The sequence below is a fragment of the Podarcis muralis genome, chromosome 5, assembly GCF_964188315.1.
Source record: "Podarcis muralis chromosome 5, rPodMur119.hap1.1, whole genome shotgun sequence".
Lineage (NCBI taxonomy): Eukaryota > Metazoa > Chordata > Lepidosauria > Squamata > Lacertidae > Podarcis > Podarcis muralis.
The window spans coordinates 67183562-67202513 of NC_135659.1; the positions used below are offsets into that span (position 1 = coordinate 67183562).

The window sequence follows — 18952 nt, forward strand, 5'->3', positions numbered from 1 at the left end:
GTGATCTGGATAGTTCGAATCCAACGTCCTCAAGTGTAACACACGGTGAACAGACACCACTTCCCTCATCTTCACATTCTGCTTCCACATCTGAAGCATCTCATTTGCCAGGACCAGAAGAAGCTTTAGTGAAAGTCCAGATGCCTGAGAAACTGGAAGAACTGAAGAAAACTGTGCCTGAAAAGAAAAGCACTTTAATGGAAAACCACTTGGAGATTAAGAATGCAACTTCTGCACAAAAGAATGTGAACAAACGGGACCACCCCTCCAGTCCAGGTGATAAGGTGGTACACAGTACTGCACAGTTGGCAGTGGGCAATGCAACCAGCAGAGGCAGATCAGCCAGCCCAAAAAAGTTGAGCAATAGTACTTCCAAAGGCCATAATCAAGCGCCATGCAACAGCCCTCGAATGGGTGAACCTAAAAAAACCACCAAGGGTTGCTTAGACCAGCCAGAAAGTCCCAAAAGACGCGAAAACAAGCACCCGGGAACCACTGAGAGTGCAGATATTGGGAAAGTCCCTGCCAAGGAAAAGAGAGGCAGATCTGCCAGTCCCCAGAAATATCCAAAGAAAGAAAGAAGCAGAGATAATCTGAACACAGAGCAAAGGTTAACAGAATTTAAAAGTGGAACACCTGTTAGTGAAAAGCACACAACTGTGCTACCAATAGAAAAAGTGAAATTAGGAGGCATAAAAGAAGTCACAAAGCAAAACATATCTGGGAAGGATGAGAAATGCCCTCCAGAGACAGCACATTACAAGTCAGAGGAGCAGTCTCCTCCACTTTCTGAGGCTAATCAACTTAGAAAGAAAACACTGGAAGATGAAAAAATCAAAAGCTCTAACCAATTAAAAATGGCAGGTCTTCCTGATGATTCAGTACTTTCTGGAGATAACAACACTAGGCTTGAAGCAGGAGAGCCTGTTGTCCTGAACAAATACAGAGACAATGACCTGGAGTCAGCTGACAAAACCAAAGAGGATGGAATTTTCAAAACTGAGAGCAGATCTCCTGTGAAGAAAGCTATAACTCCTGGACCTTGGAAGGTACCAAGTGCAAGCAGAGTCACAAAAGCAACAGGTGTGACTGACAAACGGGTTTGACTGACAAACTTTTTTAGAACATATTTTAATCAGGTTTCTAATGTGGCCACTTAAAACAGTTTTTCTTTTCACAAAACTGTCATTTTTTCAGACACTGTGATGAACAGAAAGTACATTTGATTGGAAGTGAAATTAGGCTGCATGAAGGACCTTTCGGATTGCATATATGAAACTCTTCAAAAGCTGCTGTCCTTTGGTCCCTTTGAAGGTGGTGTCCTGATGCTCCTGATGTTGCACTGCTAAGGCTTTCTGATAGTATTGTGAGATAATGAACAAAATTATTTAATGCCTATTATCAGTGTAATCATGACTCACTACTCTTGTTCTTGTGCCAAGTTATCTACTGTATCCTGTTGAATCTTCTGCATTTTCCACTGCCACAGAAAAGGGGGGGGGGGGAGTTTAAAAATGAGTATTTACTCAAGCATGCTGCATGTTTACATAGGGAATATTTCTGAGTTCTCGCTGCTCAAGCAAGAAGTTAGATGTGCTTGGTTTTCTTGGCTCTCTGGAGTCAGGGAGCAAACATGCCCCAAATGCCTTTTTTCACAAAGCTCTCTTCCACCCTCCTCAAACCTGTCAATACCAGCATAATAACTTTAAACAGGACAGTGCCCCTTTATATGTGCTTTTTTGTCATTTGCTCTCTTCACTACCTTGTTCGAGTTGTCCATTCCAACTTTAAAATATGTGATACAAATTTAAATCTGAAAGCTGAGTAGTTTTAAAATCACAACAGTTCTCTTAATTTCAGCCTGATTATATTGAAGTAAGTGGCTTCAGGATTGCCACGAAATTATATCCTGATTATTATTTTTTAACAAGCACTTTTAACATTAGTTATTAAACATGCAGAGTGTGCATATGCTTTCAAGCTTACTGCCATGCTGTTTGTCAGCATCTCCCATCTGTTGTTTGTTTTTTTTGCTTAATGCCGTCTAAACACTTGAATATTTCCTGCCTTGGCTCAGAATTCAAGATCTTAAAACACAGCAGAGTAAACCAATCCACCAAAGTCAAATTCTCAAGAATTGTCCTTGCTTGTCGCTATTACTAGAAGACCTTACTTTGTTTTCCATTTTTTTACGTACCTCTCTTACTTCTGTGTGAGTGTAAATATGATAGTGAGGAATGTTAACAGTGGAGCCCATTTGCACCTCAGACGTGTAGTTAATAGTGATGGGATTTGAGGAGATGGCAAGCTGCAAGAATGGAGACTTTGAATTTTACATCATTCTAGCAATGGATTTGGCAGCCTCTGGAGGAGCTTTTGTGAGTTTGATCCATCTCAGCAAAGAGTTTGATCCATGCCCCTTATGTTACCCTAAATCAAAGATTTCCACATTTTGTCAGGGAGCTTCCTCTTCCAGTAGGCTGTTTAATTGTATTACACTTCTTTCTTCCAGCTTTCAAGTCTTGTTCTCTAGTTTTATTTTTTTAACAAGACTTTTTCTGGTTCCACCCAGGCAACTCATATTTTATTCTTTCCCCTTTCTTCTCAAACTTATTTTCTTTCCTTCATCCATTAGCTTCTCTTCCAGTCCTTTTTTTACATGTTCTGTTAGTTATAGTGTATAAGTGATGATTTCTCAAACATGCAGAATGTTTTGTAATGGAACTTTCATTGCCTGTGTGTGTGTGTGTGTGTGTGTGTGTGTGTGTGTTCGTTTTGGGAATGTCTTAATGCAATGTCTGGTTAATAAGTTCTGCAAGTTCTTTAGTGTTTTGAGCTTGTTTTGCTTTTTGAGCGGGAGTGTGTGTGTTTGAGATGGGACAAAACAAGTTCCTTCCAGCATAGCAGCACTGTGGCAAATGGATGTCTGCAAATTAAGGACACGTTGTTAATATTGCCTTTTAAGAACTCTACTACTGCTAACATTCTTCTCCCTTCCTCTCCCCTCTATTTTGTGAAATCCCTATCTACTAAAGAAAAAAAATGCACAGTACTATTTTTCTTGCACAGTAATGTCCAAGCATTTAAAAAAAAAAAAAAATCTAATGGTGGCATTCCTGTTTTGCTGACATATTAACCCTTTCTTTTTATCAGTTGCACTCTACTTTAGGCAGTCTGGCAGTCAGTTTTACTGCTTTGTTGAACTGAATGAGACAAGCTTCTCTACTTCCTTTGCATGTGTAGTTCTTTGCATGTGCAGTAACTACTGTTACTGTGGCACTTCCCCTGAGCCAGTAGGAATAAGAGAAAAGTCATTCCCATTGCTGTTTGGAAATATTTATCTATATAGAGCCCATCTATCTGCTCAAGGTTTTACCATTTCTGTTCGCTTTTCACTTTTGCATGATACTGCTCAGCCTTATTCTGGAGAACAGCTGAAGTTGGCATTGTGTCGTAGTAACTACAGGCTTGCCACTGAGGGCTTTAGCGATGTCACTTTCAGAAGATTATTGCTTTGCATTCAACTCGATTGCTGACATACCCTTTTCACCTAGCCCTGCTGGGTCTGAATGCTTTGAGTGTGATGGGGAATAGATTGGTGAAGATATCTAGGATAGTGGTAATCCTGTGAACTCTTGAAATGGACTTTGATTGCTGAAGAATGAAATTCCTTAGATGCTGTCTGTGTGAGATATGATTTCACTGAAGCCTGGAATACTTCAAGAGGTGTACTTGCTTGGTGCTATTGTTACTGGTTTTGTATGACTATCCCTGTGTGGTTGCTGTGCTTATCCTGCTAGCTTGATCAGAAGCAACTGACATAAGTGACATCCAATTGCCCATTTAAAAGCACTAGGTCTCTAGAAAGCTGTTGATTAGCCCTTTCCTCACCACCACCTCTCAAGCTGACCATTGCAATGACAGTGAAAATGCTTGAGAAGGAAAAGTTGAAAGCATAAACGTACCTGTAATCAGAGCCTCAATAGGATGCCTGATGGCACTGGTCAGAATGGGAAATTGAAAGGTGCAAGGTTGTCTGTTGTGCAATAGTCCTGCACTTTCATGATGGATTTACTCATGTGGCAGCCAGAAACATATACTGGTGTGATGATGCACATTTAAGTTAGGTTAGAACATCTGTTCACCTTTTTAAAAATTTGTGCAAGGTGTATGTATGTTGGCTGTGAATTTACAGTATCTTACAGTTCCACATGGGTTTGTGCTTTTTATTTTTAAATGGTGTTTTCCCATCCCAACAATATCTGTGTTGCTTATTAATTTCCCTGAGTTTTTGAAAGTTTAATGTGGCTCAAATGAATTCCTGTTTTGAACAGGAGGTTTTTAAAAGCCCTATATTATTTGGACTTGGTTTTCCTAAGCATTTCTGTGGTGTGATGCTACCAAGACAAACCAGCTCTTGAGGAAATTGTTTTTTAAAAGACTAACAGCTGGTTAAACTCTTAAATATAAAGAAAATTGTTTTTTGAAGTGTCTTTTGTTCTCTCATTTAAGAACTCAAGTTGCTGTAGGACGTATGTGCAAATATTGTAGAAAATTACTGTGAAAATATTTAATACTTGAGTTAGCCTATGTAGTTTAAATACCTTGACAAACATCATGAAACATCCCTTCAAGATTCTCTTATACTCTGTCACAGAATAGTGTTGAATGAAAACTGCAGAAATATCAAGATGACTTAGTAAAACTAAAATGGTTCCCCCCTCCATTATTCAGCAAGTAATCATTATCCATATGCAATTTAACCTTTAATGGCGTGACCTAATTTGTTGTCCTCTGTTTGATGTGAGCCCTTCTACCCAGAGACTTTGTATCTGTACTTAACTGCATAAAATGACTTTAGCAATGTGGCCTTGGAATGTTGAGAAACCTATGGTTGTACTGGATGTAAATGTTTATATATTGTACAGCACCTTTATATATACTTCTAAGGTTCTGATTAGAAAGAGACCTGTAAATCGCTCATTATTTTTTATATAGATACATTAAAAAGAGACTCTAGTTCATGGCTTCTGGAGTACTGTACTTTATGAAAATATCACCTCTTCAGTATTTTATGCATTAGAACAAGGGTATATAACTTTTTTCAGGCCAAGGGCTGCATTGGCCCCAGCTAACACTGTAAACGTGGGCATGACCATTTTTCAAAAGGGGGAAATTTTGGAGATCACAAAATTGTTTGGCATTGCAGAATCAAATTATGTAGAGTAAGAGAAATGGTTGGGAGGGATTGCAGGGCCACAAAAAACTATTGGGGCAGAGTCAGACTGTGTTAGCCGCCTGCTACATTATAACTCCAGATTGGATGTAAAAGATCATGAACAGCAGGAAGTACAAGTTCAAAAATTCTAAAATACATAGGCTCAGCAGCATTGTTCATGCTTCTGCTTATGTAGAAACATCTCTAAGGTTTAATTTTACTTTTCTCACAGCTGTAGCACAATGTAAAATTAACCTTCCACCTGCAGCCAACACATCTCTCACAAATGGCCCTTTTACCTGTAAACACAGTGGTTGTCATCAGAAAAGAACATAGCAAAACTTCAGTGTTTACATTACTTGTTTTATTCATCCAGATTACTAACATTTAGTTGGACTTGAAGAATATTGTATGACAATAAACAGTTCATACAAAGCTGTTTGTATAAACAGTATCATATACAAAGTATATCTTGCTTAAGATGCTACAGGCAGTGCTGATTTTAAAAATATTCAACTATTCCATACATACTAGTGACAGCAACCAACCACTCAGTGATAATTTGGTAAGCCCTTTTAGAGTTACTTCACATATTTGTATGTGGATTCAGGAATAAAATTATAGTATCACAAATAGAAAAACATAGAAATATGTGTTTGCTGCATGTACATTCAGAAGCTGCCATGTAGGTTCTAAATATTTATGTATGGTAAACCATATGTATACCATATGTGGAAATCAGTACAGCTATAGAAAATTTTCTTGTGTGAAGCAGTCCACAGCCCTAATACTTACCCTACTTGGGAAGGATTGTGTGTAAAGTTCTTTAATCAATAGCTCCCTGCAGTGGGAAAATTTTCAGGTCCAACCCACTTTCTGTGCAGCTAAATGCTAGCAATGGGTGTTGTAATCTATCCCAGCAGAAATTTGGTTCTAATTGCCTCTTAAATACTGTAGAATATCTGCTCTCTCTGGAAGCATATAAACATTGCTGTATTCTCTCATGGAGAGATTGCTTTGCTTGTTCAGATCAGTCTGAGTTCACATAATGAGTTATTTGAAGAATGCTAATCATATAAAAACTATCATCTCTCCTGGTGTGTGTGGCAGGCCTACTGTAAGCCACCTTCTGGAGCTGTTTGTGTGTTCCTAAGCAACCGCTGCATGCCTGGAGATAAAAATCCATCACCACAAGTTGAGTATATAATTTCCTTCTCTTATAAATCAACATCAGTAGGCAAGGCCTCCAGCAGCTTCTGCTGCTAAGTCTAGTGCCATTCAAGAAAATTTTATTGGAGGCACTTTAAAGTAGGTCAAGAGCAAGCTACCAAAAGGAGGTGATTCTGCCAAAAACAAGCACCTCTCTGAACTTAGAACATAGCACCATGCTCAGCCACCTCATTTTAAAAACATGTCCCTTAACATGTTCGTAGTATGCATTAAGTTCTGTTCCCCTTACAGATGACTTAACAGCAAGCCTTTTCAGGTCGGAAAATGACTGGCTTGATGCAGTGGTTTTGTTTATGCAACAAATATCTGTTGTATGATTTCATACTACTGCACTCCATGGGAGCTGCAGGTTTGTCAGATAACTTTATTCTAAGAAGCCCGTTTACTAAGGTTTATTTAACCATTTCTTCAAGCCATGGCCTCACTGAGAATAAAATTAATTTATTCTGATACATTCTTGATGGAATGTATGAAAAACATAAGATGTGAAGACTACTAAAATGGGAGAAGCACCTTCAAATGCCATTCCAAGCCCATGCAGGACTGCTGATAACTCTTGTGGCACTGGACAAGGGCCCAAGCTTCTTTCTTCTTCAACTCACGGTTTGATTTTCCACAACTAAAAAATTAAGTAGGCATTGTATCAGGAGAGTAGCTTAACAATTGAATTTTTAAAAAATCAATCTAAAAAACAGTAGTTTCATAGTTCAAAACTAAGCCTTTTAAAGCATATACAAGCAACTGTCAGATCATTGTTCATTTGCAGGCTACACACATGAAGAAGCAGAAACCAATGATTTAAACTAAGCAGCCTTCTCTGATTTGGTTTGGTTTGTTTTCAAACTGAAGGTCCAGAATCGTAAGGCCCAATTGCTGGTTTCTTTGGTAACAGTATCTGTTGCAGCATCACCAAGCCCATAGGAAGGGAAGTGTATGAACTTGAGCACAGAAAAACACCAAACTGAACTAGCCACTCTGCATGCAGACACATCAATACTTACTCTAATGTTGAATCCCAGTAGATCACTTATAACACCAGAGACTGCAGACAGGATCACCACACGAGTAATGTTGTAGATTAAGGGATTCATTGTCAGGCCATACAGTCTAAATGGAGTATCTAACTCCTGCCATCAGAAAAGGAAAGTTAAAGGGCTAGTCTTGCTTAGGAACGTAGACAGTTGCTTTACGCTGTGGACCATCTAGGTCAGTACTGTCCACACTGACCCTTCAGGGTTTCAGACAGCAACATTTCCCATCCCTACCTAGAAATGCCAAGCATTGGACCTGAGACGTTCATGCAAAGTGTGTGCTCTGCTCCTTCCCAAATGGGCACCACAAAAATACCCTTCAAATGGTCAAACATCATTTTATCAAGTATTAACTAGGCAAGGAGTTACATAGTTCTGAACTGCTCACCTTCATGAGTTTGGTAGAAAGTTTTAAAATGTTGTTCGCCAGTGTGAGCTGTTCTTTCTTGTTTGGCTTCTTCTCCATCTTAAGATATAAGTTTATCTGCAACAGATTTAAAAAAACAACAGTCCACATCTTTTATTGATCCAAGTCTGTCCTTCACCTATAGGAGGGATAGGAGGCATGCTCAGCATAAGCAACGTTCCTTCCCCCATCCTTAGCCTTAGGCACTATTAACTGAAGTAACTTAATACTTGCCCTAAGCAAAGCAGCAGAAACACAGGCCCCAACAAGGAGCTTTAAAACACACACACACACACACCTAGATGCAGTCCACAAAATGCTTGAAGTTACCCCCCCCCCAAAAAAAATCAACCATTTGCCTGCATACCAAAGGAGGGTCAGCAAATTACAATACACCCTAGCACCAAAATGAGAGACAAGCTAGTCTCTACCAGAAACATGGGTACCTCAGAGAAAGGGAGATGATAGACTTAGAAGACAGGTGTCTAAACAAATCCTGGCTGCATAGACAGGTGCTTCATGAAGGGTATGTTTTAAGAGTCCATGTAGCAGGAAAAGTAGATTTGTAGCTTGGAAAGGGGGCAGGAATACAAGGAATTGGATACAGCATCATTTATACCCTGCCTTTTGTTATAGAACTAAAGGCAGCATACATCTGGTACCCAAGGGCTCACCCATCCTGGCACTGACAAGACCCAGACCTGCTTAGCTTCAGCAAGGCAGTAGCCTCATGAGCCTTCAGACCATGCACTGGGTCTGAAAGATGAAAATTAAACGCTGAAATTTTGTTACATTTTAAATGTGCAAGTGTGGCACTTTGTAGCCATTAACAAAATGACCCCAATATCTTCAAGCACCTGGCTTGAAAACCAGCTTGTTCTTCAAAACTAATAAATTCATTTTATATAGATTTAAGTTGGTAAGTAACAGACTACTTGTGAACTGTGCAAAGATCTAGATGTATGAATATTTATGTCAGGAGTTCAGCCTACACTCGAGTAGGACCCTGGCAGAGAAACATGCCCAAGTGGCATGTTTTCTCCCTCCTGGTCGATCGTTTGGGAGCTTCAAAAGCTTGCTTCAGCCCGAACATCACAGCGACCGATGCCAACCGACACCGGCACATTTAGGGATCTGCAGAGTTTGCACAACTTGCGTGACAGACCTCAGCAACTCAACATTTTGGCTAATCTACTTTATTTACACGGAGCATTGCAACATGGCTCCCTCTCTCTCTAGCATCAGACAGCAAAGAGAAAAAGAACAAAGGACAATAGTCCCACTTCACGGAACACAGCAACACAAACATCCTGCCTTCGTCACTTCCCACTCTGTGGAATCAAAACATACACTGTCATGTGATAGACAAAAATCCCATGACTGCAATCATGGAGCAGGAATTCTAACAATTTACAGGCATGAATGGCAAACTGAAAGTGGCAAATAATTTCTAGTGAACAGACCCCAGGTTATCAATTTTAGTTTATGTATTTGATAGCCTAATATCACAAGAAGGGTATGTGTTAGGCAAAATACCTGCTCAGTGAGTAGAATTGAAATATTACTATATTTCTTGTTGGTCTCAGAGCCCAGGGATGCCAAACGCAACAAGAAGAGAAGCAGGGCTGTTTCCCAGATTAGGAATTCCCAGTTGTAAGCAGCATTCAAGAATGTCTTGTAACCTTTTAAAAGCTGTGGAAAGAAACACAACAGAATCAGCAAACTGCCCTTTACTAGCTGTAACAGCTGCTATAGCCCTGCATAGTTGAAGCACCAATCAGCTGATTATGGGCTCTTCAAAGCACCAAACAGGGCACTTTGCAAGGTGAAAGGAGCTTCCAAAGAGCCCTGGTCTGCTCTTTGCAAGCCCCTGGAAGGATCAACTGACTACAGAGTTCCCAGGGAGCTGATAGGCACTGACTTCAACCTCTGTTTTCTGCTAGGATGAGCTGGTACTATGGTGTTCCGCCATGGCGAAGTTATTAGCATTAGCAATCCCAGCTGACTGGTAGTACATTGGTAAGGAAGGCTTGGTGTCACCACTGGGAGTGCATTGCCATTTTAAGGCTCCCACTTGTGTTTTTTAAAATATATTTTTTTATTAAAGATTTCTTAGTTTACGAAAAAACGTGCATTGTCTATTTTTTCAAGATGCGTTTTCTACAGATCAGTTTTATTTGTTGTGAGACATTAGTGTTACATACAGTGTTAGGTTAGGAAGAAAAGAGGGGGGAGGGGGAGGGGGGAATGGTAAGTGGGGTAGGGTCGGGTGGCAAAGCTCCTACTTGTTCACAGGCAAGTGTGTCTCCACCTGTCACTCACCTGACATCACATAAACTTTCAGGGTGCAACAAGTGGCCATGGTCTGGGGGAAACTGCCTCTTGGGCTAACAAGATGTGTGTTGGGCCTAATTAGGCACACAGGCCAGAGATTTCCCACACCTGCTCTATAAAGGTCACTCCTCTGTGGAGAGGAAATGTACCAAATCAAAAAGGAATTTTAGCTATAAGCCTACTTTTTTAAAAAAGAGAGAGAATTATTTTTATCCTGTTACTCAGTCAAAGAATTCCTCTGGAACAGCTTACATATCACTGGGGGGGACGGGACTCCTGCCCATTGGATTACAATTTTTTAAAGTTTTGTTTGAAAAAATGTTTGAAAAGGAGGAAGAAACAAGTAAATTCAGGTCCAGCTTTTTAGTTCCAAGTTCTTTAAATGGACAATTTTCAAACTCTTCCCTTTGAGGTGGAACTCTCCTCACGTTGCATTGTACACCCAAATTCAGATGCTTGGATTAGTACTGTATTGATATATAAATTTGATTATCAGCATTGTATCTTCAAATAATTATTGAGATCTTACCTGTGCACAGCATATGAAAGCAATGGAAAGAGCCAATAAGAAGATGGAAGATACAACCACGTCGACAGATCGCTGTGGGCCTCGCCTCTGCCACAACAAAAAAATTGAATTATAAAAGCAGGAAAGTGTGCAAGAAAGAGAGCAACAGAAACAGTTCTATTTGATTCAGCATTTGCTAATTTTAGTGCTATTGTTATTGTGAGCTGCTTTGAGCTCAACATTGTTGAGAAAATTGTACATTTTCTATCAACATAATCATAAAAACACAATAGCATATAAAGCAATAAACAACTCAACAAACAATGCAGTTCAAAACTGACTCATAATTCAAAGCTATCAAAAATTACTGCTAAGCACCAGCCCATTGCCAGCTGATGCCTTCTGTCCGGGAAGAGACTTCTTCACCAAGTGCAACATCCCTTGTGGCAGGTCCTTTCTTAGATTTTGCCACAAGGGAGATGGGGCTGATCTCACTCAGTGCTTGGTGGAACAAGCACTCACTTGAAAACAGCCGCACAGTCCTAGGCAGCAGGCTCTTTCATGGTTTTTGTACAAAGGAGGCAGGGCTAGTCTCACTCCTTTGAAAACATACAGTAGCAATTGGCATCTTCTGTTTAGGCTGAGATGCCAATGCTTTTAGACGTACCTTTAGGTAGGACCGGAGTGATAGCCAGATCTTAATGTTTTCAACTTTCTTGAGTCTAAAGTGAGGGATTTCATACTTCCTGGCTTTCCGAGCAGAAGTGATATGGCTAAAAAGTTTTGCAAACAAAGACCGCTGTAAAAGAAAAGTAAGTTTCTGTCATAACAAACTGCACTTTGCTGTCACTTGGGACTCACAACCAGATCCTCCTCTTACCATTTCTGCAGTCAGGTTAATAAACAATATGCTAAGGAACCCTTCAATAACATTTCTCCAGGTTAGGAAACACATTACTGCAAGGTGTCAAATGAGGAGGAAAACATAATCCATTTAGACTCTTTCCACAAGCTGCCACTTGCATGCAGAGGGGAAAGATGCAACCCAGTAACTTCACACTCATTTTGTGATACTAGAGGCTATCTGGGAGAAAGGAAGTGAAGGAGACCATCAACCATAACATCATTCTGGACAGCCTAGAGGGGTTGGGAGCTGGGGGCACTGTTATACAGTGGTTCCGCTCCTTCCTCCTGGGCCATATTCAGAAAGGGGGGGGATGAGTGTTCAGACCCCTGGGCTCTCACTTGTGGGGTGCCTCAGGGTTCTGTCCTCTCCCCCGTGCTTTTCAACATCTACATGCAGCCGCTGGGAGAGATCATCAGGGGGTTTGGGCTGGGTGTTCATCAGTATGCAGATGATACCCAGCTCTACCTCTCTTTCAAATCAGAACCAGTGAAGGCAGTGAAGGTCCTGTGTGAGTGTCTGGAGGCGGTTGGAGGATGGATGGTGGCTAACAGATTGAGGTTGAATCCTGACAAGACAGAAGTACTGTTTTGGGGGGACAGGAGGCGGGCAGGTGTGGAGGACTCCCTGGTCCTGAATGGGGTAACTGCCCCTGAAGGACCAGGTGCGCAGCCTGGGAGTCATTTTGGACTCACAGCTGTCCATGGAGGCACAGGTCAATTCTGTGTCCAGGGCAGCTGTTTACCAGCTCCATCTGGTACGCAGGCTGAGACCCTATCTGCCTGCGGACTGTCTTGCCAGAGTGGTGCATGCTCTAGTTATCTCTTGCTTGGACTACTGCAATGTGCTCTATGTGGGACTACCTTTGAAGGTGACTCAGAAACTACAACTAGTGCAGAATGCGGCAGCTAGACTGGTGACTGAGAGCGGCTGCAGGGACCACACAACACCGGTCTTGAAAGAACTACATTGGCTCCCAGTACGTTTCTGAACACAATTCAAAGTGTTCGTGCTAAAGCCCTAAACAGCCTCGGTCCAGTATACCTGAAGGAGCGTCTCCACCCCCATCATTCTACCCAGACACTGAGGTCCAGCACCAAGGGCCTTCTGGTGGTTCCCTCGCTGTGAGAAGTCAAGTTACAGGGAACCAGGCAAAGCACCTTCTCAGTAGTGGCACCCGCCCTGTGGAATGTCCTCCCACTAGATGTCAAAGAGAAAAACAACTACTCGACTTTTAGAAGACATCTGAAGGCAGCCCTGTTTAGGGAAGCTTTTAATGTTTAACAGACTATTGTATTTTAATATTTTGTTGGAAGCAGCCCAGAGTGGGCGGGGTATAAATTATTATTATTATTATTATTATTATTATTATTATTATTATTATTATTATTATGCTGGTGCTTTCAGTGGCAACCATTTCACTGCCATGGCATTTCTGCCCTACTAGTTGCCCCAAAGCTTGATTGTTCAGACCAACCTGATTATATGTTCTCTCAGCAACACACATCATGAAGAAAAACATCCAGGTGAGGCACAGGCGCTCAAGGAAGATGATTGCCGAAAGGGCGACGACCGGAGGGATGGTGGGAGCCCCGCAAAAGATATATAAAAGTTCTTTTAGAGAAAGGGACCATAACTGTTCCAGGGTCTTGGAGTGAAAGAGTCGATAGAGAAATGGAAGGAAAGCTAAGCCAATGGTAACAGTATTTCCCAGCCACTGGTAACCAGCTCCTTGCTGAAAGGCATTGACCTATTGGTTAGGGAAAGCAAGAGCAAAATTTCACAGCCTGCAAGAAATGTTTCATTGTAACAGTTAACCCCCCCCCCCAAAAAAAAAAATCTCCCCATAGCAATTTCCAGAATGGTAGCAGCATTAATCTGTTTTTTTTGGGGGGGGCAGTGTCTTGTGGCACCTTGAAAATGAACACATATATATGGTAAGCTTTTGTTGACCACATTTCTCCTTACAATTAAATGGCTGCTGCAGTCTCCCCCAGCCTTGGGTGTCCATATCACAGTCCACCTGTCATGTTTCAGCAGAAGTTGCTAAGGTGGGGGACAACTTGGAGCAATTTTAATTGTTTGTACAAAGCAATGATAGCATCTTAAACCTGACCCAAAATGCACAGAAAATAAATGTCACGTTTTCCCTCCCAAAATACACCATGACATAACCCTTACCTTGCTCATGATGATCCCACTCATCTCCAGCACAGACATGTCCACCTTCTTGCACTCATTCCCCTCCCAGATGAGGGCACTCACTTTGGTAGAGGCTGGGTTTATGTTCTGTAGCCAGAACAAGTGGTTCTGAGGAAGAAAACGCATCTTGGAGCCACATTCTGGAAAATCTGTCTCTAACATGGGGAAAAATAGCTTCAAAACAGTAGCTTTAGTGACACATTAGCAAACACTTTGCCACTAAGACGTCAAACTTCACTGCTCAAGAGATGGACCTTATTTGAATATGCATGAACACCCTTCAAGGCCCCAGGCACTATCCTTACTGCACACTTTGGATGCCATCATTGCCTATAATAACGTACAGATGGCTTTAACATTATGCAGGTTGAAGGGCTAAGTAATTCTGAGAACAAGAAGCTTTCACCAGATCTATGAGGCCCTATAAGCTGAGTCTCCTCAAAATCTTTTTTGCGCTATAAAGACACAATTGTTTTATCACTTGCTGCTTTGAATCAGCATAGCTTCCACCAACAGTACCACATTTTCTGAGCACTTGAAGGACACAATATTTTATACTTATGCTTTCCCAGAGAGTGCATTTATTTCATATGTAAACTGTGCTAATATCACAGGTACATATCAGAAATTTTCCCCAATTTGACAAAACTCCTTTCACTTTGAAGAATTTCTTTAGTAGGAGGCTTAGGGAATATAACTCTCCAATGCCCCACAGCCATTGCTGAGACTTTGTCACTTGAAAGATCACTGCCATGCACCAAGATTCAAGTCTCCCACGCCATTTATGGAAATCTCCTTAGCCCTGCCCTTGTATCATTGAGGCCATCTAGCAGAATGTGCCTAAGCTAACACTCTGTTTCCTGCTGAGTGGGAATACTCCAGAACTGAACCACAAACCCAACTACACTCCCAGATAAGTGGCAAAGAGAAGTGACTTTTGTGCACAGAAACTCCTGACAAAGGAGTTTCATGCCCTGTTGCTTGAGGGGGAGATTTTGGCAGTTTGACTCTAGCTTTTCATTCACTTAATTTACAGCGACGGGGGAAACACTTCACATGTTACAGACCTGCTGGAAAACATCCTCCTTCAGATCACGTTTGCTTCCCTTTGCTTCTTTTCCTTTGGCTCCCTCGCTGTCACTGGTGTAGGAGGAGCGGTACTCAGGCCCGTGAAGCAAATCATCCCACAGCACATCTTCTGTCTCAGTGTCATGGCGGGTGCTGGATGAGTCTCTGTGGGATGCACTGCCACTCCGAGATCCACTACTATGATAGGATCTGGACTCCTACAAGGAAACATCATGCCAACTGATTCAGCTGAGACCAGTCACTAAATGGCCACTTCAATGAGGCCCAAACTGCCCCTGTACAATGCTTTACTGATTTAAGCTGCAACACTGCAAACAAGCCCAATCCTATTCCTAGCAAGAAAAATGTACAGATTCCTCCTCTGTTTAGAATTGTCTGCCATATGTTTCCACTGGGTCTGCTAGCTTAGCATTTTCTACAAAGTCCCCCTGCAAAGGGAATCATATAACCGTGCCCTCCAGGGACCAGAGAATCATGCTGAACTCATGTACTTACACTGAATAGGGTGCTGATAGCAAGCATAAGTATTCTCAGTGGTAAGAAAGGGCATGCATTTCAATCACAGATTGCAGAAATGCATACCAGGCAACTGCTACAATCACTAGCTTCTCAAGTGGTGTACTTGTGACTGAAAACACTCTCCTGCTCTTCTTCAAGTTTCCTGGTAAACACATGTTTTCCCAAACTGGCTGCTGACAAGGTTTTGGTGAGGATAAAATGAAAGCCAGGGGGACAGAGACATGGGCACTACCACAAAGTACAAACGTAATAGACAAATGTGTCCTATGCTCATCCAGAAGCACTGCAATATGTAATGCAGGACCCTAGAGACAAGCTAAGAAGAACAGGAAGACTACACCTCCTCAGAATTTAATTTTGCAACATAAAAAATAGTGTTAGATAAACCAGTTTATGTGCTAGTTTTCTGCTTTAAATGGAGCTCCAGTGCACCAGTGAAGTCAACATTTTTATGACTTGCCAGTGCTGGAAGGCAGGTAAGAAGATTTTCTCCAGATTGGTAGAGATTTAATTTTTATTTCATACAGAAATAAATTTGATTTTAGAAAGGAAAGAGCAACATATTGCTTTAACACAAGAGATCAGTGTCCAAAGAACACCAGTCACAGAGCACTGTGTGATATTTTGGGGTGAATTTTTATTGTCAGTGGGGAGCTTTAACAAAATGGAGTTTCTCAGTAGAAACAATTTTTTAAGCAGTGAAAACAATAGATCCCCACTGTTGAAGAGTCAATGAAAAAAGCCATTCAAAGTTCAACAAAATTCTCCCATTTCTCCACTCTGATGCTATATAAAATGTCATGATCTCCCTTTTCACTCCCAAAACTAAGTGGGCTATACACCTTAGAATCTTGTATTCCTAAAAATAAACTGGCCAGTTCTTTGTTCGCTTTTAAATAGAAGTGGTACATCACAGAAGAACATTTTACCATTACAACAAGAATGCATTCTGAGTCTCACATTGGGTATAGCAAAGCATGATGAATATTTGAGTCAGCTATAGGTATACCTAGAGATATTGAGCAAAAAAATGCAATACTCAAGTAAGGAGCACATATTTATTCACATTCTGCTGACTATGAACTGCTCAATGTGCCTTTTCAGACAATGCAAGGAGCAGACATTGAGATAAAGTAGTATGTTTCAACTGGAAACAGGTGTTATTCATTTCATTTTCCATCATCACCTACCCAATTAAAGCTGCATTGAAAGGGTCATGTCATTTAAGAAAAAAACATAAGCAACTACTTCCTCACATAGGGCTAAAGATAACCCCAAATTCAAAAGGGTGATTATCTGCATCCAGGCTCTTCAACTTATGTGACATACTGTAATAATCTAAAATTTTGGGTAAACTGGTACCTCATGAAGAACTGTTGTGTCCAGTTCCGATTCCTCTATGCTGTCAGAGTCTTGCATAGATTTCCCGACCTCCTTGATCTGCCTCAGACCACAAAAGACAGTAAGTGCAGAACTTTTACATGTGGGAATGAACATACTATTTCTTATCTTCCCATTTCTCTTGTTCAAAGTGTGTGTGTGCTTGCACACACCCCTACATAAACATAACCAGAGGTGGGGGCTTAGTCCTAATCTTACTCCTTCACCACCTTACTTTGCCATTTCTTCTTGCCTTCCAACTTGCAGAAAGTGAAGTGGGGTCTTTATGCGAGTTGTAGAATGCTGGAAAATCAGGGCTCTAAAACCCATGGGGAGCCACCATAGATACGTACATCTTGCCATCCATACTTCTGAAGTGTACAATGAAAAGGCAAGAGTAGCTAACAGAATTTATATATCAAGTGGTACTTTTGCATTACTTCCTTGTGCATAAGGCTCCAATAGCTGGGATTTTTAATTTTAAAAATGCAGGTGTATGAAGTCATCTAAATAGCCAAATTTTCCCTTAAGCCTATGACAACTGCAAACTCTAGCTGCCACTTAGGAGACCATCACCTCCTGTTTTTCTGCTGCCACCGCAGGCACCTTGATGTTATATAAGAAGAGGGACCTTCTTATATAACTTTTCTGAACAGTTATTTCCTTTCATCAACAGCAAACGAGTTTTGCTTTAAAATTAACTTTAGATAGCTAGAAATGTGAAGCCTCTAATCTTGAACTACTTACTCCTATCCTTAACATCTGAAAATACTGTTATCTAAGAAGTACTTTTTAATAGATTTATTTTTATCTTCATGTCTAAAATCCTTACGCTTTATTTTCTTTAAACACCATTAAACTCATGTTTCCTTCTGGGTTTACTCTAGAACAAGCAAAACTACTGAGTCTACCGGGATAGTGAGTCAGAAAAGGCCTTGGGTACCAAAACAGAAAGTCGTCATCCTAGATGTCAGTGTCAGTTCTGTGATTCTATTTTATATTTTGTTATGTCCATCAAAAACACAAACTGTATTAATACATTAAATATGCTAGAAAAAGTGGCTTACATTTTACGTCAATTCCAAATAAGCATTATTCATTTCATTTCCAGGCATCCCCAAGTACTGAGGAGTTGAAATACATTTAACAACGTGGCAGCATTTGATCCAGGGCTTTAAATAAAATTTAACAGTTTATTTTCTTGCTGCTTCTGATCAAAGATGACACCCAACCCGGGTCTGTGGAAGTGGAGTAATTACTTCTCTAAAGCAGCAATCACTGTTACAGAAACTGTAACTTACCTGTGATACTGACTGGTTTGGAGAAACAGAAGTAGTAACAGAAGGTTTCCTGCTCTGATTTTCACTAGGGGCACCTTCTACACTTCTGCGCAACAAAATGTTCTGACTCACAGCATCTGTATCCTCCTCACTTGACAGCTCATCAGAAACCCCAGAGCGCCTGGCATTAACCTGAAAAGAGTACAAGTTAGAATGAAAGCTAGTCAACATCATGCAGATCGAACTCGTCGTGTTCATGTAGCATAATCTGTGTAATAGTTACCAGTAAGTAGAAAACTGCTTGCTAATACAGTGGTACCTCAAGTTACATACACTTCAGGTTACATACTCTTCAGGTTATAGACTCCGCTAAGCCAGAAATAGTACCTCGGGTTAAGAACTTTGCTTCAGGATGAGAACAGAAATCATGCTCTGGCGGCGCGGCAGCAGCAGGAGGCCCCATTAGCTAAAGTGGTGCTTCAGGTTAAGAACAGTTTCAGGTTAAGAACGGACCTCTGGAACAAATTAAGTATGTAACCAGAGGTACCACTGTAGTACCAACTAAACACTACAAGCAAACAACTGAAAGGAGAGGAATTGCAACAATAACTTTAGTTTCAGCGACATATGGTTATCAGCATGGTTATTACTCTCCTAAAAGCACTGCCATTTGCTCCAGGCTGTGAGACAGAGGGCTAAGTTGCTGTCACAAGAACCTGCACTGCTATTTTCCTACATGGTAGCATGGCAAAGTAATCTACCATGCTGAAGGAGTTTGGATGCAGTGCAGGTATCCCTACCATCAAGGGGCTTTAAATCTCAGCTTGGTCATGAAACACACTGGGTGACAT

At 41.0% G+C, this 18952-nt stretch overlaps 2 protein-coding genes across 9 annotated transcripts in view; one reads left to right on the forward strand and one right to left on the reverse strand.

The window, feature by feature from the left end:
- MAGI3 (membrane associated guanylate kinase, WW and PDZ domain containing 3) overlaps window positions 1-5027 on the forward strand; it is a 113221-nt gene extending 108194 nt beyond the window's left edge. For 2 of the 4 annotated variants that reach the window (XM_028734517.2, XM_077929070.1), the window contains exon 21: window positions 1-5027. In XM_028734517.2, coding sequence (XP_028590350.2) covers window positions 1-1106 — 1106 coding nt within the window. In that variant the 3' untranslated portion in view covers window positions 1107-5027. The other 2 variants (XM_077929072.1, XM_077929071.1) reach the window with 1 other exon arrangement.
- The window catches only part of PHTF1 (putative homeodomain transcription factor 1), a 26828-nt gene continuing 10966 nt past the window's right edge, over window positions 3091-18952 (reverse strand). For 4 of the 5 annotated variants that reach the window (XM_028734519.2, XM_028734518.2, XM_028734520.2 and 1 more), the window contains 11 exons: window positions 18123-18293; window positions 16804-16881; window positions 14901-15119; window positions 13813-13941; window positions 13109-13381; window positions 11395-11526; window positions 10749-10835; window positions 9422-9577; window positions 7868-7963; window positions 7450-7575; window positions 3091-7067 (listed from right to left, as the gene is read on the reverse strand). In XM_028734519.2, the coding sequence (XP_028590352.1) occupies window positions 7047-7067; window positions 7450-7575; window positions 7868-7963; window positions 9422-9577; window positions 10749-10835; window positions 11395-11526; window positions 13109-13381; window positions 13813-13941; window positions 14901-15119; window positions 16804-16881; window positions 18123-18293 (1488 nt within the window). In that variant the 3' untranslated portion in view covers window positions 3091-7046. The remainder of the gene's footprint in view (window positions 7068-7449; window positions 7576-7867; window positions 7964-9421; window positions 9578-10748; window positions 10836-11394; window positions 11527-13108; window positions 13382-13812; window positions 13942-14900; window positions 15120-16803; window positions 16882-18122; window positions 18294-18952) is intronic. The other variant, XM_028734521.2, reaches the window with a different exon arrangement.